This window comes from Periplaneta americana, chromosome 8 (assembly GCF_040183065.1).
Source record: "Periplaneta americana isolate PAMFEO1 chromosome 8, P.americana_PAMFEO1_priV1, whole genome shotgun sequence".
Lineage (NCBI taxonomy): Eukaryota > Metazoa > Arthropoda > Insecta > Blattodea > Blattidae > Periplaneta > Periplaneta americana.
Window position 1 is genome coordinate 125,791,703 of NC_091124.1, and position 26,019 is coordinate 125,817,721.

Genomic DNA, 26,019 nt, shown 5'->3' on the forward strand with positions numbered 1-26,019 from the left:
CTTTCTCTTTCAAGTAAGGTCGACAGGTGTCATAGCTGTCACTTCTGGCATGCGTGACTCACTTCTCACGCAGATGGTTACACCGATCGTGTATCAAAAACTCATACAGATCTTTATTTTCAACTGGCCGGGAAAACGTTCTCACAATACAATGGACAAGGTTGCGTCGAGGTGTTGTTTACCTTGTCATGTGTCACATGCCGAGGTCAACACGTTACGCTTCCACTTTCACATTTGGTTCAAGGTGGATTACTAACAATGGATTAAGGATTAACCCTGGAACTTATATAACATAGCTTTCACTTTCACACAGTTGTTTCAAGGCTGATTACTAGGGGGAACCAAACCTCCTCCCCTCACTAGTAGTTGAATTTTGCAAGCTCCGCTCCATTTCAACATTCTCTCCATGCTCATTCGTCAATCGCTTTCCCACACCACTCGCTTGCAAATACCCATTCACCAATCACAGACCAGCTCCCCTTATCCCTCCTTTGGCCACGCCCACCTTCCCCTCATCCCCCATTTGATCTTGACCCTTCCCCCACCCCTCTTTGGCCACGCCCGTGGGAGCCTGGAAGCCTGTCACGTGACCATCATTTCCTTACTACTCATTAAATACATTTTACGGTTGTGAAACTTGGACTCTCACTTTGAGAGAGGAACATAGGTTAAGGGTGTTTGAGAATAAGTTGCTTAGGAAAATATTTGGGGCTAAGAGGGATGAAGTTACAGGAGAATGGAGAAAGTTACACAAGAGTGTTAGTTGGGAGGCCGAAACGTAAGTGGGAAGATAATATTAAAATGGATTTGAGGGAGGTGGAATATGATGATATAGAATGGATTAATCTTGCTCAGGGTAGGGACCAATAGCGGGCTTATGTGAGGGCGGTAATGAACCTCCGGATTCCTTAAAAGCCAGTAAGTAAGTAGGTAAGTAAGTAAGTAAGTAATTAAGTAAGTAAATAATTAAGTAATAATAATTTCATTCCTGTAATTCTGGTGTCGATTTGTGCAATAAAAAATTTGTTTAAAAACTCTGTACACTACTACTAAGATAACTGTACATTGGCCTAACTGAACTATTTTTCGAAATAAAATGCACAGGTCAACTCTTAAACCACTTGCTCTTCCCATACGCTCACATGCTTCTTGCCATCGTCTGCGACTTCGAGCATTAAAGTCTAATAAAATTTCATGTTCATAGATCTGCGATCTCTTGCTTCCTTTACCAGACATGACTGATCGTTTAAGCCGGCTTCACCATGAGATTGAAAGTGCTTCCTCCAGGGTGTAATAGAGCTCAGTGTTGTAACATAACGTAAGCTGAAGCCTTGGTTTTTCTGAACCGACGCATGGGATGTGCGAGGCCCGCTTCGTACAAATCCTGACTACATAAATCTCTCGTGTAGTCCGGAATTATGTGAGGCGGGCCTCGCACCTCGCATGCGTCGGTTCAGAAAAACCAAGACTTAAGTCGTTTGTTCACGCAGTTAGTTTGTCAATGGCGGAGTTGCACAATTACGCATAAAATATTTTTACGTGACGCGTAAATTAGCGTAAATGCGTAATACATAAAAAAACTAAAAACAAAATGCAGCAAAAAATGGCACTTCATCATTGTCGTCGTCGTCGTCGTCGAGAATAGTCTGTTCCGGCTCCAAAATTTGAGATGTCACCTCTTCATTGATCTTCCTATATTTCTCCACCCTTGTCAAACACAGTTAAGGCAAATGATGTACAGTTCCCCAAGAAAGGAATGAGACGATGGAAATTTCTTAAGTCTCAGATGTAAGACACTGCGCATGATCGGAGATCAGAGCACTGATACACAAGATAACGAATATTGAGTAACTTAAATTCAGGCTATTTGGTTTGTTACTAGCATCGTTCCGAAATTCATTTAAAAAACTGCAAAAAATATGGTAATATGACGTAAATAAAAGATAAATATATACATAAATCGTGTAGTTAAATCGACATTTGAATCTTCATGACTAGATCGACACTCCAAGCAGAAATGAAAGCTTTCGTGTCGTATCAATAGCCCAGACGCTAAGTCTTCTGTGTACTGTGCACAAGAGAGCGGGTTCGATTTTTAGTCTATACCAGCTGTTTTTTTTTTTTTGTCTGAATAAGGTTGAAATAGAGTTTTAAAGAGTCCTGAGATTAAGTGTTAATGATCACAGACCAGTGGTGATATTCAAAAAGTTTAACAACCAGTTCTCTTATGTGTACCTATGTTAAACATATACAGTATACGTCCATGGTAATTGAAGGGCTGAGAACCATAGTGGGCCAAGTGCCATTTTCATGAAATTGAGAAAATTTGAGATAAAATTAAATACATAATATAATTCCAAAGTGGGAGTGGCTGGAGGTTGTGGGGGGGGGGTGAAATCTAAAACATAAGTAAGAGTGGTTTCAGACTTCCCCCTCAATATATATATTGACGTGTTTTTTTGTTTCAATTGAATTCGATTTAAATAATTAATTATTTAGACTGGGAAGTTTTGAAATGAAAGCCCTGTATAATGAATGTGTTTGAAAATGAATAATCACAATTAAGTGCTATAAACGGTATAATAATTACTGTATTGATAAAATATTGTCTTTCTCCACAGTCTTAGTTCACTGTTGTAATCGATGCGCCACGGTTGTTACTCTCCAATATGTTGGAAGAAATCTTAGCGTGTGCGGAACTGGCTTTATCCTCCTTCCAGCTGTACCCCTCATCCGGGGCACGCAGCAAACCTACCATGCCCCTTGGTGGAAGTAGTAAGACATGGCTGATTTAATGTTTAAGATTTATCTCGAAATAAAATTGATAGCCTACTTTATGAACTACAATGCAGGGTTATTTGTACATTCATGTGTGATTTACGTAATTTACAGGTTTCTGCAAGTGACGGGTTTCAAATACAAAGGTGGCATAATAAAAGCAGGTCCAACATTGCTGCTAGATACCGTGTTATGTTCATCGCAATTACATATCTGAAGTGTAACATGGAAATGCTCAATAAAAATGCAGGAGAAATAAAAATTATTTCCATTTACTAGTGATAATTGAATATTATTGGTAGTTAGTTTTCGATTAACATTAGAATATACTTATTATAATTATTAATCTAACGTGTTGTGAAATTGAAGTGTTAAAAATAAAAACATATTACCTATAGTCTCTCGGGATTTTAATGCATTATGCAAACAGTGATTATGACTAATCGTACTTTTACTACGTCATACTACTTTTGACCAATAAAACGGTAAGGAACGACGTGTTTCAATCAATCATGGCTGCTTATCCTATAATTTTTATCACCTCCCTAGCATTTGTTTTCACCACCTCCCTAACATTTGTTTCTTTGTTTGCCAACATTGTACTTTCAATAATTTATTGTAGCTTTTAAAATGATTCATGTTTATTTCATCATCCTTAATTAAAACTTTTCTATCATTTATCTTGTTTATATTATTTAGGTTTTGTTATAGCTTTTGCTGTATGAGATTATAGATAGTCACGTATCAGAAATAGTTTAATATATATTGATAATTGAAGTGGAATACAACTGTTATAATAAAAAAAAACCTTTTTGACTAGTATAATCGTCCATACAGTTCAATGAAGATTATATAGACTAGTTGGCACAACTGGTAACAACAGAACAGCTCATCATAACACATTACTGCCATCTAGCGGAATATTTGTAATGATAATATGATAAAATAATACATTTTCAAGACAGTTTAGACTGCCTCCATCGTCTGTTGGTCAGCTGACTTCCAGATCTAGAGGTCCCCGTTTCGATTCCCGGGCTCGGTTCTCGGTGAATTTTTATTGAAGAAAAATTGTCTGGGTGTCTAGAGTCTGGAAATTTGTATGAATATGGTTGTCACTGTGAGTGTGAGTGTTTCGGGTTAATATTAATTAGCCAATCTTCAAAAATATAAAATACAATCTATCAGGACTGTCACTGGGCAGTAACCTGAACACAAGTTTCAGCGTCACATTGTTGACAAAACAGTAACTCTGAGTTAGCACAACCATAAAGCACTAATAGATGCTACAGAGTTAACAACAACGAAAAAAAAAGACAGTTTAATATTTTGATAAATCAATATTTTGTGTTAGAGTACTTTATTTCTTCTAATCTTTATATACTTTCTTCTAATTGTGTAATAGTCAATTAAATCCTCCTCTAGCTTTGATTTTCTCTAGATAAATCAAAACCTCTAGTGAGATTACTATAGATAAAAATAAAAGTGTAACAGTAGGCCTAATGCATTATACAAATAGTAATGTATGTTTAGTCTACAATCTGAACACTGGTTGGAACCTCATGAATGACACCAATAAGGCATCACTCATTAGGGAACTAAACCAGGAGATAATGGGTAGGGTGACCAGTTCCTTTCCCTTTCTGTTACATACATCGGTGAATAGCAACATATTTCACTAATCATACTTAAGATCTATGAAACAATAGTTCATCCTTTGACATATATAGTCAAATCAGATGCACTGCCTGATAATAGATGTACAGTTCCCCCGAAAAAAGAATGAGACGACTCTTGATCGTCGAAAGTGCGGTTCTCTCGATATCGACGTAACCTGGAAGATATCTGGTCGTTAATGCGTAGGCCTATTTTCATCCTACTCTAAAGTACACACCAGTGCAAAATGTTATCAGTTATCTGTGTATTTCTGGTGTATGTCTCTTTTTACGTCCTTGAGCGTTTACCTTTCATGAAAGTTTGAAATATACCATGTAACACGAAAGTCATTCACCAAATTGGAAGAACAATATTAATTTTGAAATGACAAATGTAGACCCACGGAAAAGACAGCAAGGAACATTGTAAGGACCACGACTAAGACAACAAGGACCACGACAAGGACAAAGATCAGGACCACGTTAACATATTAGTACAAGAAACACGACAAATACCACAACAAGGATTATGATAAATACCACGACATGGACCACGATAAGGATTACAAGGACCAGAACCACGAAAAGGATTATTAGAAAGACAAGGATAAGGACCACGACAAATATATCAACGACCTTCATAAGGACCACGAAAAGGACAAAGATATGGACAACTAGAACCACAATAAGGATCACGAAATGAACCACGGCAAGAAGCGCGATAAGGACTACGGCAGAGACCACGGTAAGGATCACGACATGAAACACGATAAGCTTCAAAATAAGAATCACAATAAGGACCTCAATATGGACACGATAAGGATCACGTCAAGGACCACGATAAAGTTCCCAAGAACGACGATAAGGATTACAATACGGATCACAATAAGGATCACGACAAGGATCAGGATAAGGATTACAACACCATGACAAGGATCACGATGACTCCGAATGGGCCACAATAAGGATCATAGATATGGACCACGATTAACACCACGGCAAAGATCACGATAAGGATCGCGACATAGACAACAAACAAAACAAGGATCACGGTAGGAACCACGACATGGACCACAATAAGGACTTCGAAGTTTAACAAGATAAGGACAATGACAAAAACAAGAAATACCACTATAAAACCATTATAAGGACAACGAGTGGAACGATAAATAACTTTACAATGGCAACAAGCATTATGATAAGGATCATGGAGAAAACAACAAGGATCGATAAGGATCACAAGGATCAGGATTGCGATAAGAACTATGAGATTGACAAGGACCACTACAGGACCACGACAATAACAAAGACAGGGATCACCATAAAGATCCCAACATAGATCACGACAGGCACCATGAAAATGACCACGATAGGAGCCACGATAAGGATCACGACAAGAACCATGTTAGGAAGCCCACGATAGGTACAGTGACAAAGACATCAAATACCTAATAAGGACTATGACAAAAGCAGCAAATAAGACGATAAGAACTATTACAATGCCAATAAGGACCATGATAAAGACAACAAATATCACGATAAAGGACATGTCAAAGATAACAAGGACCACGACAAAAAAGTAAGGATTGCAATAAGAACCATGACAAGGAAAACAAGGACCAAAATAAGAAACGCGACATGGACAAAGACAGGGGCCACGATAATAATGACGAAATGGACCACGATGAGGGCAAAGTTCACGATAAGGGTCACGACATGAACCACGATAAGGACCAAGACCACGATAAGGACTAAGACTACTATAATGACCATCACAACGACAGTAAATACCACGATAATGATCATGAGAAAGAGCACAAGAATGATGAGGGCCATTGCAGTGACAAGGATCATGATAAGGAGCATAACAAAGACAACAAGGTCCACGATAAGAAACATGACAAAGACAACGGTGACCACGATAAGGACCGTGACAAAGACAACAATGGTCATTACGAGATCTACCGCAGCGATCACGATAAGGACCACGACATGGATCACGATAAGGATCACAAGTACCAAACACAGATCATAACAAAGACCACGACAAGGACCATGATTCACGTAGTGTACAATTAGGTCTATCGTGGTTCTTGTCTTTGACCTTGTCGTAGTCCTTATCGCGGTCTTTGTTGTCTTTGTCAGGGACCTTGTGCTGATCCTTGTCTTTGTCATAGTCCTTATCGCGACGATTGTTGTATTTATTGTGGTCTTTATCATGGTCCTTATTTTCTTTGTCAGATCTTTATCGTGGTCTTATTCATTATCGTGATCCTTATCGTGGTTCATTTCGTGGTCCTTATCGTGATATTTGTTGTGGTGCTTGTCGCAGCTCATGTTGTGATCCTTGTCGTCCTCGTCTTTGTCCTTGTCGTGGTTCTTGTTTTTAGCATATCTCTACAAATTGTCATTTTAAATAATAATGTTTTTCCCCTTTGGCAAGTGACTACTGTTTCACACTGTAGACAATGTCCTAAAAGCAGAGTCTTAAGATGTTGTACGGCAGCCTGACCAATCACGGACTTACTCAGGATGTTTTCTACCGAGCCCCATGTAACTAATTTTGTGCGAGAACGTGCGTATTTGCTTGTTTTCCGCACAGAACCAATACGCGGTAAGTGTGAAATACCACATTCAGTATTCCCAACGTAACACACATAACAATTTCCCTCTTCTTAACGTATTATTTTTAGAGACGTTTAACATAGTAATAATTATAAATTGGAAACTTACCACTGCAATTTCACCTAAATTGCAATGTTAATTATTGTTTTTAAATATTTGCAAAAATTAAGTAAAGTCTACTACTCCACGAAAGTTATTGCATTCCTGATACAAGTAACATTAAGGAAGCCGTGAAAAAATCAACAAGATTCCAGATGCCGATGTTATTACTGCAATATGTTATATAAATAATATTGTTAAAATATTAAAATGAAAAATAAATCATTACATAACCTTACCGTTTGTTTTAAGTTCGCATTTATAGACTGGGGGAAAAAAGACAGACGTATATCACGGCCTGCTGGAGTATAGTAAACACAGAAAACATTTTATAGGAACAATGTTGAAGAAAGATATTTTGGTTTTCCGAACTTGCCGTCATTAAACAGAAACCAACATGGAGATTTCATTGCAACTAATTAGAAATTCGTCTTTCAGGTATGTAATAAACGATCTTCGCACAAAATAATGTACGATACACGAGCGGTATGTTTGTTTTCATGTTCTCGGAAATTAAAAAAGCTCAACTACGTTTCGCTTTTTCAATCTTTTCCTCGAACATGAAAACGTCAACATACCGCTCTTGTAACGTAGGCTATATTACTATAGAGATGAGCTATATATGAGCCGTTGAGAGCAGAAGTGGTGTAAGTCAAAAATGGGTAATGAGGGTTAAAGTAAACATTCTGTAAAATACAGTGCAAAGTAGCAATTAATATTCAGTTTATTTAAACTATTAGTAGTCAGTGGATAGCAAAAAGGACATATCAATTGCTACTTTGCGCCGTATTTTACAGAATTTTTACTTTAAAACTCATTACGCAATTTTGACTACACCACTTCTGCTCTGAAAGGCTCATATAGTAGAGAAGGCAAGACTTTTCCTGTGACCTTATCATGTGCCGTGGCTATATCACTAATTGGTATAGAGGGGGAAGATAGTGAACTTTCATATCAGTAGATTCGTATAATATTAAACATCATGAAACAAACTCTCTTTCTGATAGCTCATTCTTTCCCTATCACACAGCTCATATGCCATATGTCGCCTCCTCGTCTGTAGTACAAAAAATTGTACAATTGTAATCTTACAAAATTGTGACATTCCACATCTTGAAGCTTCAATACTAATGTGAGATCTATAGAATACAGTAAATGAAATTAAATAAATTAAAAAAAACTTGATTCAAAGTCTTCTCGAGGAGTGGAATTCAGCACTTTGACTCGCATATTTTCCCTCTTGGATCGTCTTTGTAAATGGTCCGGGCTATAATATTCTTTGTCAGTATTTTGAATGGGAACCTGCTTGCGGTGAGACTAAAATGCTGTATAAATGTCTGTCTCTCCATCTTGTCTCGGTGGCTGATACATTTAATATGTAAATGTTGTTATTTAAATCAATTTTTTAATGCTTGTTGTTAAAGCATTTCACAATTTTAAATTTCATTGTAATTGTTAGTATTTAGTATTTATGCATTTACACTATACATATGTACAATGTATATATACAGTATATATGTATAATATATAAATGGTGTAATTTCATTACTTAGATTAACGTTTGTAATATTACAATTTGTAATTTTGTATTGCCGAAAAGACAAAGTATATGATTGTCTCGTGACCAGAATATTGTACGAAATGGAAATATAAAAATTGGACATTTATCCTTTGAATAGGTGGAAAAATTCAAATACCTGGGAGCAACAGTAACAAATATAAATGATACTCAGGAGGAATTTAAACACAGAACAAATATGGGAAATGCGTGTTATTATTCGGTTGAGAAGCTTTTGTCATCTAGTCTGTTGTCAAAAAATCTGAAAGTTAGAATTCATAAAACAGTTATATTACCGGTTGTTCTTTATGGTTGTGAAACTTGGACTCTCACTTTGAGAGAGGAACATAGGTTAAGGGTGTTTGAGAATAAGGTTCTTAGGAAAATATTTGGGGCTAAGAGGGATGAAGTTACAGGAGAATAGAGAAAGTTACACAACACAGAACTGCACGCATTGTATTCTTCACCTGTCATAATTAGGAACATAAAATCCAGACGTTTGAGATGGACAGGTCATATAACACGTATGGGGAATCCAGAAATGCATATAGAGTGTTAGTTGGGAGGCGGAGGGAAAAAGACCTTTGGGGAGGCCGAGACGTAGATGGGAAGATAATATTAAAATGAATTTGAGGGAGGTGTGATATGATGATAGAGACTGGATTAATCTTGCTCAGGATAGGGACCAATGTCGGGCTTATATGAGGGCAGCAATGAACCTCCGGGTTCCTTAAAAGCCAGTAAATAAGTAAGTAAGTAATTTTGTATTGTCTGTGATCATTAATACTTAATCTCATGACTCCGTAAAACTCTGTTTCAACGTTATTCAGACAAAAAAAAAAATGGTTGGTTTAGACTAAAAATCGAATCCACTTTCTCCTGAGCTATTGATAGGACGAGGAAGTTTCCATTTCTGCGCGGAGTGTCGATCTAGTCATAAAGATTCAAATGTCGATTTAACTTCAGGATTAATGTATATATTTGTCTGTTATTTACGTCATATTACAATATTTTTTTGCAGTTTTTGAAGTGCATTTCGGAACGATGCTCGCAACAAACCAAATAGCCTGAATTTAAGTAACTCAAATATTCATTATCTTGGTGTATCAGTGCTCCGGTCTCCGATCATGTGCAGTGTCTTACATCTGAGACTTGAGAATATTCCATCGTCTCATTTTTTTTTTTTTTTTTTTTTTGGAAACAGTACATATCAACCAGAATCTTAATCAGAGGATACAAACAGTAATGATGCTAAAAGTAAAAATGTAACAGAGGTATAGGGACATCTAAAGATGGGTTACAAGATAGGCCTACTTTGTTTTTATCAGTGCCAAAGACACTCATGCCTTCTGCATCACCTAGGCAACAGTCGAAGTTACGTTTATTCATATGTTTTTATTATGTTCAGAAAATTGTTACACAATGTTTTAAACAAATAAATGATTTTTATGTGTATGATGTATGCAAATGACTAACATTTATGTCTGTAGATGCATTTGCGCTATGTGAAGTGCTGGTAAGTTTAATTTTAAAAATAACATACTTTAAAATAATATCATTAAAATGAGAAAAAAAGGTAATTTACTAGTTAACAAACGATATCAAACACAGACTAGTTTCAGCTTTCTTTTCTGCTGAATAAAGTTTTTACAAGCTGTATTGGCTATAGTTTTCACTTTGCACATGTCTTGATTTCCAAGTGTCTTTCATTTGGAAGGAATGGTCAGCAGATCTTTAACATCTTGGACTTGCACGAAGGTATTTTTCAGCTCAAATTAAATTTGAACCCCCACTTCGTAGTCGATAACTGTTCTTTATTTTCAGGAAGCAACGACACGTTTTTCACTTTTATGTCACTGTTTTAAATGCTTCTCCAAGAAATATGTACGGAATTCAGTAACTGAATCGAGTTATGGAAGTTATCAGCCATAGTAGTGTTGTCTGAACTTTGTAGTCGAGATTGGTTGTTGTGTTGGTATTGTGTAGGGCCTGGTTGACGAATAGGATGGTGATGAGTAGCTCCCATAAGATACACTTTGTTTACATGAGGATCCCAGCGTTGAGTAACCAGACATTTCTGTAACAAAGAACACCATACATACATTTTTAATGAACAGCCTTTGCCTGCCTTTATGTTCATATTGTTTCTTTACATTCATTTTGTTTGGTTTTACTTTTTTTTAAAATGATATTTATCCATTTAACCTCCACTGCAGTATTGACCATTGGGGTGCAGGAGTGGGAGGGTATTGTCTCTCAATCAATACTAGACGTCTGCACATATGGATGTGGGACTGACATAACACAGGGCCACCGCAGAGACATCGCAGGAGAATCACAAAACAAAGAACAACCATTCAGTTCCATAGACGGAAGATACATTTCTTCCATTGTCTACACCGGGAATCGAAGCTCGGACGTTTGGATGGGCAGGACCTACGCTATCTCAAGAGCCATCGCGGCGGACTAATTTTCCACTCACTATAGTGAAATACAACTTGCTGTGGCTTGCTTTTTTTGTTCTTACGATTGCCCTATTGTTAATGTACCTGGTGTTTCAGACCACCCGTATCAGCCTTTTTCCTCAAAAACTATATATGACACTGGTTGCTCATAAAAAATTTTGATAACCAAAACCTATGTAAAGAATCGATTGGTAGTAGTACAAATTCCCGTAACAAACCGGAAGTAGGAGTACCTGTGGTCAACTTCGAAATTTCAAACGAGAACATGGGTCATTGATGGTACCATTGGAAACTGCTTTAAAAAAAAAGAAAACTTTTACTGAAAGTTTTTCTTCTAACTTTTATTGTTTACTCACAAAGCAACAAAAATGGTATCTTCTGAGAAATTTATGTTATTTATGTACGTACACTCTTCATAGTAAGTGTTCAAAATGTACGCCACCCTGTGCTATACAATATTCTGATCACCTCCTAACATCCGTGATTGCATGGGACACTTCGCACAGCTGAGAGATCCACAGGCTTCTCTATTGTTTGGTTCATGTCTTCTCTAGTTGTTGGACGCACCTGGTAGAACATGTCTTTAATTCTCTCCCACAAGAAGGCTTGCCATTTGACTCAGGATTGCACCATAATACAGTGTTAATAATTCTGAAAGACAACAAATTTAATTCATACCATATTCATTTCCATCAGGACTTAGGGGAAATGACTTCCAGACTCGTGTTCATTTCTCCAACTGATTTATAAACACGGGCAGTGATTTCGAGCTCAGAATTCTGTGGACTGATGAGGTAACTTTCAAAAATAACGGTCAGGTGAATCCCTACAATGCCCATTACTGGTCTTCGGTTAATCCACACTGGCTACGTGAAATGGAATACCAACACGAGTGGAGCCTCAACACATGGTGTGGCCTTCTCGGACACCGAGTCATAGAACCATACTTTTTTGAGAAGAACTTGAATGGTAGAACACACGCTTCCTCCGAAACATTATGTGCCAGTTGCTACATGACGTTCCCCATGCGCTTCGGTTAATGATGTGATTTCAACAGGACGGCTGTATGGCTCACTTTTCACGTAGGGCTCAACCAGTTATTTCCCCAACGGTGGATTGGACGAGGAAGACCAATAACTTGGTCAGCCCGATCTCCTGTTTTGGCTGCAAATGACTTCTTCTTGTGGGAGAGAATTAAAGACATGTTCTACCAGGTGCATCCAACAACTAGAGAAGACATGAAACACAGAATCAGAGAAGCCTGTGGGTCTCTCAGCTGTGCAGAAGTGCAATCACGGATGTTAGGAGGTGATCAGAACATTGTTTAGCACAGGGTGGCGTACATTTTGAACACTTACTGTGAAGAGTGTACGTACATAAACGACAAACATTTCTTAGAAGATACCATTTTTGTTGCTTTGTGAATAAACAATAAAAGTTAGAAAAAAAACTTTCTGTAAAAGTTGTTTCTTTTTAAAAGTAGTTTCCAGTGGGACCTTCAATGACCGATGTTCTCGTTTGAAATTTCGAAGTTGACCACAGGTACCTCTACTTTCGGTTTGTTACGGGAATTTGTACTACCACCAATCGATTCTTTACATAGGTTTTGGTAAAAAAAAAATATGAACAACTAGTATCACATAGTTTTCGAGAAAAAAGGCTGATACTGGTGGTCTGAAACACCTGATATTTCCAGCCTTCTTTTATCTGACAGTATAAATAACCTATAAAAGTTTCAGAACATAAATGTGACTTTTTTCACATTAACATCTCACTATTAAATCTCCTTTCGAGGGAGGAAAAAAAAACACAGTGTGTTTTCTACGGATCGTACTATTTGCTTTGGGAAAAGTTTGATGACTTACGAGAGTTACTTCCAAGAAGCAAAAATAGAAATAAACGCGTTGGAAATGATTACTATGCACGAGTTCCAGAAACGGATTATCACTACGAATGCGTTTATGTACGCCATAGGTTACACTTTTGTCATTGACCGGAGAAGTGATCTACGTACCGTGTTTGAAATTATGCATTATGTTACTTATATTAATGACAAAGGCCCTGATAAATCATTTTTACTTAATTTAAAGAATATTCTGAAATAACTTCTCCAAAAATTTGAAATGTTTAACTGTACATTATTCTTCCTCAGGCACTACAACATGAACTGGATGGTTTGGCCTTTCTTTGAACCAAGACTCGGTGTTCTCTCATTGCGGTTCTCCCTGACTGTGTGGTCAGCACGTTGCAGGGTCATCGCAGATATGTAACAGGACAGGTACAACACAAGGGACAAACACCTACTCCGTACAATGGAGATAAACTGTGTCCATGCCGTGAACCACAGAACTGTTGGTTGGAAAGCACACGTGCTATCGACTGAGCCACAGCGGCGACATTATATTGTAATTAGAGTATTCATACAGGGTGAGTTTTAAGTCCACTGACAAACTTCAGGGTTGATTCCTGACTGAAAATGGAGCACAAAAGTTCATATCGCCTTGTGTCCGGAACTGCATAGTTTCCACGGTGGATGACACTGACGACATTCTTACATAACTTGCGGTGTGCGTTTTGTGTGTTGCAGATAGTGTGATTTAAGCAACGTAAAAGCACAATGGTCCGGTATTCATTCCAGGAACAAGCCGAGATGGTGTTCGTGTATGGCCAAACAGCTGGAAACGGTCGAGAGGCAGCACGGATGCATCGCGCCACGTACCCTGACAGACAGCACCACCCACATCACACAACATTTGGAGCCATTTTTTGGCGTTTGTGTGAGCATGGGTCCTTTGAGACAGACGAACGTGCAGGGCGGCCGCATACTGTGCGTACACCAGATGTGGAGGAACATGTTCTCCATGATTCTGAGAACAACCCTGGTACAAGCTCCAGGCAAGTTCTCGACGGTTTCCACCTGCTTGGCCATACACGAACACCATCTCGGCTTGTTCCTGGAATGAATACCGGACCATTGTGCTTCTACGTTGCTTAAATCACACTATCTGCAACACACAAAACACACACTGCAAGTTATGAGAGAATGTCGTCAGTGCCATCTACCGTGGAAACTATGCATTTCCGGACACAAGGTGATATGAATTTTTCTGTTCCATTTTCAGTCAGGAATCACCCCCTGAAGTTTGTCAGTGGACTTAAAACTCACTCTGTATACCGCACTTGTCCCTGAAGGCCCAATGGATGATAGGGACGTTGGAAATCTCAATTGAGGTACTATATAATTACCTGAGAGGAGCGTGCGGTAATGTTGCGCTGCAGGCCGGAAAGTCGCGAGTTCGATTTCAGATGGTGTCATGGATTTTCGCCATTCATCTAATACAGTGGAAGCTCTTAAGTTGGACAGAAATCAAGTTCGATATCCTACAGTTCGACTGCTTTCGTAGGAGAATAAGACACGCCCCTATACGGGCACTAAGAATTGGATTTGCCATTTCAATGGGAATTGGTTCTGTGTCTTGTAGTGATAATTTTATTACAGGAAAACAGAATATTTTATTGATTAGGACATCCGTATTGATCACTGATTTTAAATTAATGAACTCTTCTTTTTCTATTTGAGAATTGGTACTAGAAGCGAATACACAAGTCTCGGAGCGGGCAGGAAATGCAAGTGCAGTACTGTATTCGTTGATGAATAACCAATAAGAATTTGTATTCATTTCACCTGCCACACCAACTACCCTTATTGGGCTGAACTTTCAATTCTGTTTTGTCGAACTTAGGAGAGTCCACTGTATTATGGTTCTGGGATTCAATCAGCTTCTAGTAGACGTGAGTACTAGAAGTTTTTTCCTGGTGTTTAAAGTGGCAAGCACATTGCTACTGCTATTAGTGCCAATTGTGTAGGAGAGGTGCAAGTCTTAACCTCCTGTTACCATCTTATAAATTATAGCCTGTAATAGGATAACTTTATCTTTTTTATATAGTTAATTAATTAAATGAAAGAATAAGTAACTATACATACGGAATAACATAAACTAATAAAATCTTGTCAACTATATCTTAATGCTTTACAATAGCTGCATAGTGAATATTTTAAGTTGATTATGATTGGAACATGATTATGTTTAGGGCGTAGAAAGAGTTTTTCAACAATTACAGTGTCTAAATAGCGGAACATAACGCATGCGCGTAAGCTCTGGAAACGCCTCCAGGTACAACAGAAAACGTCATTTTGCACAAACAGCTCTGAATGACGCTTGCTATCTTGCCATATATTGATTTCGTCTACAATGACATGAAATTGTTTGTGATAAACTCCTATGTTAATAAACATAACACAATATTTTATTGGTGAGGTAGCAATATCTGAACTCTTTCAATCTTAGCTTGAAGGCTTGTCAGTCTTCCCGGACTTCCTTTATCTTCCTTTTTTATACTCCTTCCCTAAACTTATAGTTAAGGTTTGGCCCGTCCTGATACTACTCCACACGAAAGCAACACTTGACTTCGTCGCTGAAAGCAAAAACTCCGACTTCTTTCTCTTTCACTTACCGCATAGTCCTTGGAATTGCCGAGAAGATCTCAGGCCTTTAGTCGAGCAGGAAGGGTTTCCGACGTGATAGGGCTGAGCGCCAACGATGTTACCCCTGGAAAAAAAATTAAATTATGAAACGTCGAAATAATTATCAGTCCTGTTGTTTCAACAAATTCGCCATATTCATTCTCGTTTTGTGTTGTATCCGAATACTCAGGCAACTTCAGGCATTCCCGTACGTCGGCCAGAGAAATCCCTTGGAATTACTTCTTCGGGAAGGTGGTAAAGTGAAGCTTCTGCATCGGCGATAAAAGTGATTTAAATTATTGAGAAACTGTGGAATGGCACCAGGAAAAAAGAGCACCGACCTATCCCGAAAAACCTGCCTCAACACGTCTTTATCACTTCAAATTCCACTCTTATTCACAGAGTTTTGAAATACGGTCTTTACTGTGGAAAGCGACGCTCACGTTGCGACTGTTGCTGTATTCAAATAACTGATTAGATGAGAAGTCTTTATTTGGCGACGGAGGTTATCATGTCTTGATCTTACTGGCGAAGTGATGATGAGAGACGACTATGACCTCACACAGCTCTATTAGCCTACTCTCTCAGTACGTTATATTTGAGTCTGTCTGTCCCTTAGTCGGTCGGTGTACAACGATTTCTGCTAAACTACTGGATAGATTTTATTCACATTCAGTATCTACGATTGTATGGAAATGTTGCGCATTAAATACACCGGTAATAATAATTTTCTAAAATTAATGGTTTTTTAAAAGTAATGCAAAATGATGACACAAAATGTTCTCCAAGTATTTTCCCATTTTCCTTAAATTCTTATTACGCAATCACAAAGAAGAAACACCGTAACGGTGCGAAAAAATAGGTTTAGAGTATTCTATGAATATTAATGTTTCCAGCATTCCTGTTATCTGTACCGAAATAGAGGCCTTTAGATTTTGTCTGCATGTTTGTCTCCAGTCAATGCACATGGATTTCTGCTAATCTTTTGATTGCATTTTCTTCACATTTAATATAGGCCTACAGTTAATTCATCTGCAAATCATGCAGGTATAAGTAATGTAATTATATTCAAATTTTCATTGGGTCTTCATTTATAAAGGCCTAAATATCGATTATTCAAAACAGACTCCAACAGTTTCCTTCTTAAAGTTAAAGTGATTAGTTGAAAAGTTGTTTCAAATAAATTAATTTTATTGGTACAAAATTTAAATTATGTTTTATTTAACCACGCTCGCAACTGTCGAAGTTTTATCAGCGTAGCCGGTGTGCTGGAATTTTGTCCCGCAAGAGTTCTTTTACATGCCTTTAAATCTAGTGACATCAGCCTGTCGCATTTAAGCACACTTCAATGCCATCAACCTGGTCCGGGATCGAACCTGCAACCTCGGGCACAGAAGGCCAGCGCTATACCAACTGCGCCACACAGGGCGACTTATTGTTTCAAAGTCATACTTTTAGTCAAATACTTTTTCAGGCAAAAAATACGAGTCCGACGTTTTCCTTATAGTAAAATTTTGTAGTTAAACCCTTTCCAAATAGTCTCCTCATATAAAAGATCAATTTATTGGCCTAAAGCTGCACTCCATTTAAAAATTTGTCGTACAATAATTGACACATTTACAAACATTTACAGAAGCTACTAATTCCACAATTTTGGACATCTGGCCGACATCTAAGGCTGACCACTAGGATCCAGAATACAAAGCAGAGGTTAAATTAAAAATAAAATACAATATGATTTTCATTTTTATTTCCGCAAATCGTATTGTATTTTACTTTCTGCTTTGTATTCTGGATCCTAGTGGTCAACCGTAGATGTCGGCCAGATGTCCAAAATTGTGAAATTAGTGAGAGTTGAACGAAATAGTGTGTGAAGTTACGACTTACTTACTTACTTACCTACTGGCTTTCAAGGAACCCGGAGGTTCATTGCCGCCCTCACATAAGCCCGCCATTGGTCCCTATCCTGAGCAAGATTAATCCAGTCTCTACCACCATGTCCCACCTCCCTCAAATCCATTTTAATGTTATCTTCCCATCTACGTCTCGGTCTCCCCAAAGATCTTTTTCCCGCCGGCCTCCCAAATAACACTCTATATGTATTTCTGGATTCGCCCATAAGTGCTACACGGCCTGCCAATCTCAAACATCTAGATTTAATGTTCCTAATTATGTCAGGTGAAGAATACAATGCGTGCAGCTCTGTGTTGTGTAACTTTCTCCATTCTCCTGTAACTTGATCCCTCTTAACCCCAAATATTTTCCTAAGAACCTTATTCTCAAACACCCTTAATTTGTGTTCCTCTCTCAAAGTGAGAGTCCAAGTTTCACAACCATAAAGAGCAACCGGTAATATAACTGTTTTATAAATTCTAACTTTCAGATTTTTTGACAGCAGACTAGATGACAAAAGCTTCTCAACCGAATAATAACAGGCATTTCCCATATTTGTTCTGCGTTTAATTTCCTTCCGAGTGTCATTTATATTTGTTACTGTTGCTCCAAGATATTTGAATTTTTCCACCTCTTCGAAGGATAAATCTCCAATTTTTATAGTTCCATTTCGTACTATATTCTCATCACGAGACATAATCATATACTTACTCTTTTCGGGATTTACTTCCAACCATATCGCTTTACTTGCTTCAAGTAGAATTTCCGCGTTTTCCCTAATCGTTTGTGGATTTTCTCCTAACATATTCACATCATCCGCATAGACAAGAAGCTGATGTAACCCGTTCAATTCCAAACCCTCTCTGTAATCCTGAACTTTCCTAATGGCATATTCTAGAGCGAAGTTAAAAAGTAGAGGTGACAGTGCATCTCCCTGCTTTAGCTTCCAGTGAATTGGAAAAGCATCAGATAGAAACTGGCTTATACGGACTCTGCTGTAAGTTTCACTAAGACACATTTTAATTAATCGAACTAGTTTCTTGGGAATACCAAAGTTACGATAGAAAAAAAAATGTATTTTATTATGTAGGCCTATATTTTTGTTTATTTAAGACTAAAGTGTGCTTTAAGAATCCATATTGGTTTCTCATCACAAATAATAACTTGAAATACTAGCAGGACCATTCGGGACCGATATTTGTGGGAAGATTACTTGGTTTTTACATGTAGGGGAGAAGCAGGCAATGGTGGTCACCTAAGCAAAATGTGACTGTATCAGACAACTAATAATCCAATTTGAATTTTAGTGAAGGCATTAGAACTGTTGAACTATCCACTTTAAACTGCATCTATTTACAGTTTATAAACAGTTGCTGATTTTTATATAAATTCCTTAATTAAAGACCACTGCATTGAGCGGCATTTCCAGCACATGAAGGTAATAACGGTCATGAAATTTACAATTGAATTTAAAGGGAACAACCTATTATATGATTTATTTAATATTTTCTACGTTACAATGTGTGTGCCAATCAATGGAATTACACAAAAACGATGATATAATGAATATGTAAATTAAAAATCTTATGTTTATATCTGTCTTTCTTCAAAACAGTTAGAAATTATATAAAAAAAAAACAAAATAACTGCATACAATATTTTATTAGCTACAAATCCGCCTAAGGAAGTTACATGAAACACAGTCTTATATTTTTTCAGTTACAGATATAGTTAAAAGTTTTTCTTAGGTCTCGGAACGGAATTTAATCAGTCATGTTAAGACACTAGTCACATTCATACCCCTTCGCACTATCACAACCACTATACTCTGCAGGTAACCACTTTCAGCAGCTTGATACCATAATCATTGCACAGAGAGCACTTCTTTCTGTCAGTCTCAGTTCATCATCACTGTTATCACACATGACTAGATCATTATCCTCTGATGAAGATTCAAACAACTTCTTTGGGAGTTTTTTCTTTGCATCAGATCTCTTCGCAGCAGACCTTTAAGGATCGTATTTCTTTTCTTCTTTCTGCGACAGTTTCTTCTGTTTTTTAGCCTCAAACGTTTTCTTCATAGATGTAGAAGTGAGTACTTCAGAGTGCTGCTTTTTTGTTCCTCCTGATCTTCTACTGTTTGATGTAATAGGTCCAGCTGGTACCGCTTTCAAAATTTCGGAAATACTGATTTGTAATTGCGTTTTTTCTTTTCTCCTGGTGTTTCACTGACAGCTATAGAAACGGTTGACTGCAACATTGCACTCAGGTGGAGCAGAAACGGGATCAGATGAGCAGATATTTGACTGATTAGAGGGATTACTCTGTGATGTGGCTGGGTGAAGATCAGGGTTATAATAAGCAGAATCTGGAGACAAATTGGGAATTAAAGCGAAAATTCCTGTTGCTTCAAAATCTGACAAAAACATTTGCTATGTTTGCAACTCTGGCAAGATCATCAGGTCTGATACACTTTTACTTGTTCATTTCATACAGATGTCACACTCCTTATTAAATGCCGTCTTGAGAGCTCCAAAGAATGTCACATCAAGTGACTGGGTTCTCTGAGAAGTGTGGGGTGACAACGAAACCATAACAGTACTTTTTACCTTACAGAATTCATATGCCTCTAAGGTGCAATGTTAGTAATGGTTGTCAAGGATCAGAAGGTTAGGGTTTTCTGGAGTAGGACGGGAGTGGTGAGCAAAATGTTCCAACCACTTCAAGAAAATTCATTGGACCATCCATTTTTGGAACAGCTGTACAGTGCATCAGGAGGTCCGCCTTTTTCAAGAGTCGGACACATTCCTTTCCGACCAAATATAAACATCGGGCAAATATAGTTCCCAGCAGCACTCATGACACACATCACAGTGGCGTTTGTGCCACGATCTGCATTTGTAGATGCTCCTACTCGTTTTTGGCCCTTGGGTGCTAAAATAGTTTTAGGTTCCATTCCCTCTTTCGTCTTCATTGTAGACATGTGATGGCGAGAATCCATATTTTAGAAAAACATCCTCAAGATTAGTGTAAAATTTCGAATTTCTTCCTTATTGAAACCTTTAATGCGGTTAATACTTACTGCCTCTGATTTTCTCAAAGACAAAGAAAGGTTTCGCTTCAGGAAACCTTCAAGCCAATAACGTCCTGCCATTTTTGTTTCTTTGGAGAATGTATGTTCATGTTCTATTTTATTTCCTTAGCAAACTCAAAGGCTGCACGCTTTACATCGTTTGGCATAAGACCATAGAAGGAATTTGCCAAAACTTTTAACTGGTTGCACATCTCTGCTTCTTGGTCAGGAGTAAAAATTCACCTTTTTTCCTAATTTAGGATCATTATAGTTCTGTTTACTTATCCTCTCCTAAAGTGTGCTGAAGGAGATTCCAGTAGACTTCGACACGGACCTGATGGACTTTCCAGCCTGCATAGCTCTTAGGGCTCTCTGAAGTTCTTCTACTGTCAAGCTGCCTCTGTTTGTCTTACGCCTGTATTTGCTAACCATCTCAAGGAAATGCAAAAATAAATAAATACATGACTAGATACACAGGTACGTAATTAATTAATTAACTAATGAATAAATAATTAATAAAAATAAATAAGTAATAGTAAACACATGAACTCTTAAGAATGAAACTATATCACTTGACATAATGCATTATGCTGCATTTCGAAATGTTATATTCACACGAAGGTAATGCCGGTATAGTGAAGGTAATGGCGGTCAGTTGACCGGTACTGCCTTCATTGCAGACAGTTTGTAAAAATGCAACCATAAATTAATGAATGTAGGTACCAATATCAAACTGCTACTCATTGACTAGCAACAAGTATGGGTATATTCCTAGTGTGAAAGTATTAAATAAAACAAGATTAATTACTTACAGCAGCAGCCTGAAGTTCCTTTTGATTTACAAGAATATCAATGAAAACATACAAGCACTCCTCGTAACAGCTAGGCTTCAACTACTACAAAAAGAGTCTTGCACATAGTTAATGTCATCCTTCCAAAAGTGCAGCACCAATCGGAAGACAAAATCGAATTATTGTTTTGGAGATAAAGAGGTGACCGGCATTCCCAACTGACCGGGCTTACCTGCAGCTCCCCTAGTCACGAAATATATACTCGCTCACAACACCATATCACACTCTCCATTCCTAAACACAGAACATCCTTCTACTTTCCATCGTTCACCGTGTCTGCAGCTCATCTCTGGAACTCTCTACCACAACATGTTAGAGACTGTCGGACATTGTCTAGTTTCAAAAATAAATTAAAATTGCACTTTTTCAATCCAGATTTCTTTCAGTTATAAGCCCTTTTCTTTGCGATAGTTTTGTAAAAATATAGGCTATATATTTCTTTCCCTCCTTTCCCCTTTTTGTTCTCTGTATCAACCGATGAATTTATTATCATAGCCTTTTTATTGTGAATTTTATTTAATATTCGTATTTCTTTTCTTTTTTATTATTATTTTATTACATTCCATTTTGTTATATTCTTCCGTACGTTTTCCATATTAACCATTTGTACTAAATAAGTTGCTTTTACTATATTCAAATGTATTTTATTTTCTTTTTTCTATTATGGTATTATTTTCATGTTGTTTAGTGTCGATTTCATTATGCTATTATTATTATTATTATTACTATTATTACTATTATTATTATTATGATTATTATTATTGTTATTATTATTATTATTATTATTTTTGTTGTTGTTATTTTTGTAATATGTTAGTATTCTGTTCTTTAACTTTTTGTTAAATTTTCACTGCTTGTATACTTTGTGACCTGGTAGAGTGCAAGAGAAGGCCCTATGGCCTTAACTCTGCCAGTATAAATAAAGAATTATTATTATTATTACACTGGTCGACAAGGTTTTCTTCACAAGAAATCTGATTAGTGATTCTAGTGCAGTTTTTCATACTGAATTCACATATGTAGTCAGAATTTTTCCATCAGGCACAATTTTTTTGTGACAGCTACTTTTTAAAAACGGATTTTAGCGTTTTCTTTGACCTGTCACAGGAACCGTTACCTCATATGTAGCGATTTTATCCAAGCTGTATTTAAGGAAATTATTTGTAATATTATGCTGAAGCATCATAAAGCAATCCTGAGCAGGTTCATTCATGTTTGGACATGCTCAGACCTGTTCATCTGGCATTGTGATGTGTCAGTATCGAGCTGGCCGTGAGTTTATTCAATAGTGAAATAGTTCCTTCCTTTCTTTTCGGAAGTGTATTGTGTATGTAGTGTTTTAGTGCTTAGTGTTGTTCATCATGCCAAGAAAGTGTGTAAATCATGTAGACAGTTTCTGCTGTATTTGTGGTGAGCTGACCTTCAAGTCTCAGAGGCGACATTTGACCCCACTTGTAAAGAAGTGTTATCAACTTTACTTTGGCTGTCAGGCTGGTGATTTTGATAAGAGCTGGGCCCCAAATATATGCTGTGATTCGTGTGTTAGATTGCTGACTGGATGGAAAAAGGGTACACATCGTATGCCATTTGCAATTCCTATGATTTGGAGGGAACCGAAGGATCATTTAAGTGATTTTTTATTTCTGTTTGACAAATATTACAGGAATCACATCTAAAACAAAACATACAGTTAAGTATCCTAATTTGAAATCTGCAATAAGATCTGTATTACACAATGAACAGTTCCCTGTACCAGTATATGCCGATACGACCTTAGGTAATAACTCTGATTCTGACCTAACTGAAATTGAAAATGCTTCAGATGAAAATAAAAATGATCCTACATTTGAAGCCAATACCTGTTCATGAGAACCATACTTTCCCAATCAGAAAGACCTTAATGACCTGATTCGGGATGTAAATCTGTCTAAACAGCAAGCTGAAGGTTTATCTTTCAGACTCAAAGGGTAGAATCTACTCCAAAAAGGCGTAAAAAATATGTAGTTATCGTGGCCGCCATAGTGATTTCAAGAACTACTTCTCTGAAGAAAATGGTATTGTGTTCTGTAATGATATTTGTTCAGTCATGGAAACTCTTGGGCTTCAACACCGGCCAGATGAGTGGCGACTATTCATAGATTCGTCTAAAGTTAGTTTGAAGGCTGTGCTGCTACATATTGGCAATGAACTTCCATCAATACCTGTAGCGCATGCCGCTGATATGAAAGAGACATATCAAAATATGAAAGTAATTCTAGAGAAAATACAATATGGAAAATATGAATGGTATATCTGTGGTGATTCAAAGGTCATTACTTTATTGCTTGGTTTGCAACTTGGGTTCACCAAATTTTGCTGTTTTTTGTACCTCTGGGACAGCAGAGATAGGAAGTCTCACTATGTTACAAAATCATGGCCTAAACGTGAATCTCATATCCCTGGCCAGAAAAATGTGTCATATGTCCCTTTAGTGAATCCTGAAAAAAATATTGTTACCTCCATTGCATATTAAGTTAGGAGTATTGAAAAATTTTGTCAAAGCTATGGATAAACAGTCTGATGGACTCTTGTACTTGAAATCGAAATTCCCCAAAGTCAGTGATGCTAAACTGAAAGAAGGAATTTTTATAGGACCACAAATCCGGGCATTAATGGGTGATGATCATTTCGAAGGACTGTTAAATCCACTGGAGAAAGCAGCCTGGCAGTCTTTTTTTAAAAGTTTATGTTTCAATTTTCTTGGAAACCATAAAGCAGAAAACTATCGTGACATAGTGACTGATCTTCTGCATTCTTATAAAGCTATGGGATGCAACATGTCTTTAAAAATTCACTTCTTGGACTCTCACTTGGACTTCTTCCCCGAAAATCTTGGAGCTGTCAGCGATGAGCACGGTGAGCGTTTTCATCAGCAAATTTCTACTATGGAAAAGAGGTACCAAGGCAAGTGGAGTTTCAATATGCTGGCTGACTACTGTTGGACCAAGAAGAGAGACGTTCCAGATGCAAAATATGCCCGAAAATCACTATCTACCACTTGCTAGGTAAGTCAGAATGAGTAGTTATAATGTTGAGTTAGATAGATAATTACCGATTTTTTTAGAATATTATAAAAATTCAAATGAATATTACAAAAAACTCCTGCCCGATGGGGAAAAACTGAAATTATATTTGAATTCAGCAAGAAATATTCTTCTAGAAAATGTTATTTTACTTCTTGTGAAAGAAAAAAAGTTCATTTTTGTCGACTATTATTATTATTATTATTATTATTATTATTATTATTATTATTAGTTTGAAGGCGTTAAAATGCCACTTCCGTAGGCACAGACGATTACAGTCATAAAATAATGTTGTTTTACAACTTCTCATCAAATAGTTCTCTTTCACTGTAGGTTACTTGAGAATAATTAAGTAATGAATATTATTGTGGAACAATATATAGGCCTTATGTCGCTAAAAACTTTTGTTTCATAGCATTGTGATGTTGTGGTTTGCACGCCTGCCTTGTACTCGGGAGGTCCTATGTTCAATGCGGCTCTCCTGACTTGAGTTTTTCGTAGATTCCAAAGTCTCCGGTGAAAAGTTAGGATGGTACCAATTACAAGGGTCACAATCCGAAACTATTAATAGTTATATCATTGCTCATCAGTCATGTTCTGCGCAGATCAATCATTTTTCCGGCAAGTAGCAATGAAATTGTGTAACGTATTGCCCTCAGTCGGAAGACTAGAGAGAGAGCCAGAGTACGTGGGGTGGGGGAAACTTCTGACCCTGACATGTAGAATGTGTCACCCAGTTTCGGGAATGAAACCACAGTTATGTTGGTTTGAATGCTTTTTTGTTTCCGTTGTCAAATGGAGAGTGAGATTATAGAGTGGATCGGGAGAAGATGCCTGACTTTTTTGATTGAAAATTTAAGATAGTGTTCATTTAGTTTTCAATTTCATATTGAAATATCAAAGTCTGGAAGGTATTTTGAAACTATGTTTTTGGTACAAAACAGAAAACATTAATTACCTTGTTTATAGACACAGGTTTTCTTCTTACCTATACTGTAGGCTTCTTTCCCCGATAGTCGGGTAAGATGGCAAATGCAATTAACACATTTACTGATATATATATTGTAACCTGAACTTGGTTTGATATAACAAAATTGACTTAATCTAAAGCTCATAGACACTTTCTCACTCGTTTATCACTACTTAGGAACACAGTCATTGCACACATTTTCTTGCCATGTGCAAGACTTGTGAAATTACTTCTTGCACACAATGAATTCAATCCAGTACATTTATTGTCATCATTATTTTTTAGGAGATGTTTAAGAGTATGGTAAGAAATCCCGTATGCTTGCAATGCTCTAAAACAGGTCATATCCTCTGTTATAACATGTTCTATCGCAAGTTGAAGACTGTCCTCAATCCACTGACTTCTATCAGAGGATCTTACTTAATGTGTAGACATTCCCTGCAATAAAAAAATAAAACTCTTGCAACA

At 37.2% G+C, this 26,019-nt stretch overlaps 1 protein-coding gene across 2 annotated transcripts in view; it reads right to left on the reverse strand.

Annotated features, from left to right (window-relative positions):
* Window positions 1-10,087: 10,087 nt before the first annotated feature.
* The window catches only part of LOC138705027 (venom allergen 5-like), a 276,772-nt gene continuing 260,840 nt past the window's right edge, over window positions 10,088-26,019 (reverse strand). For both annotated transcript variants that reach the window (XM_069833574.1, XM_069833575.1), the window contains exons 7-8: window positions 15,693-15,787; window positions 10,088-10,789 (exon numbers count right to left, since the gene is read on the reverse strand). In XM_069833574.1, coding sequence (XP_069689675.1) covers window positions 10,635-10,789; window positions 15,693-15,787 — 250 coding nt within the window. In that variant the 3' untranslated portion in view covers window positions 10,088-10,634. The remainder of the gene's footprint in view (window positions 10,790-15,692; window positions 15,788-26,019) is intronic.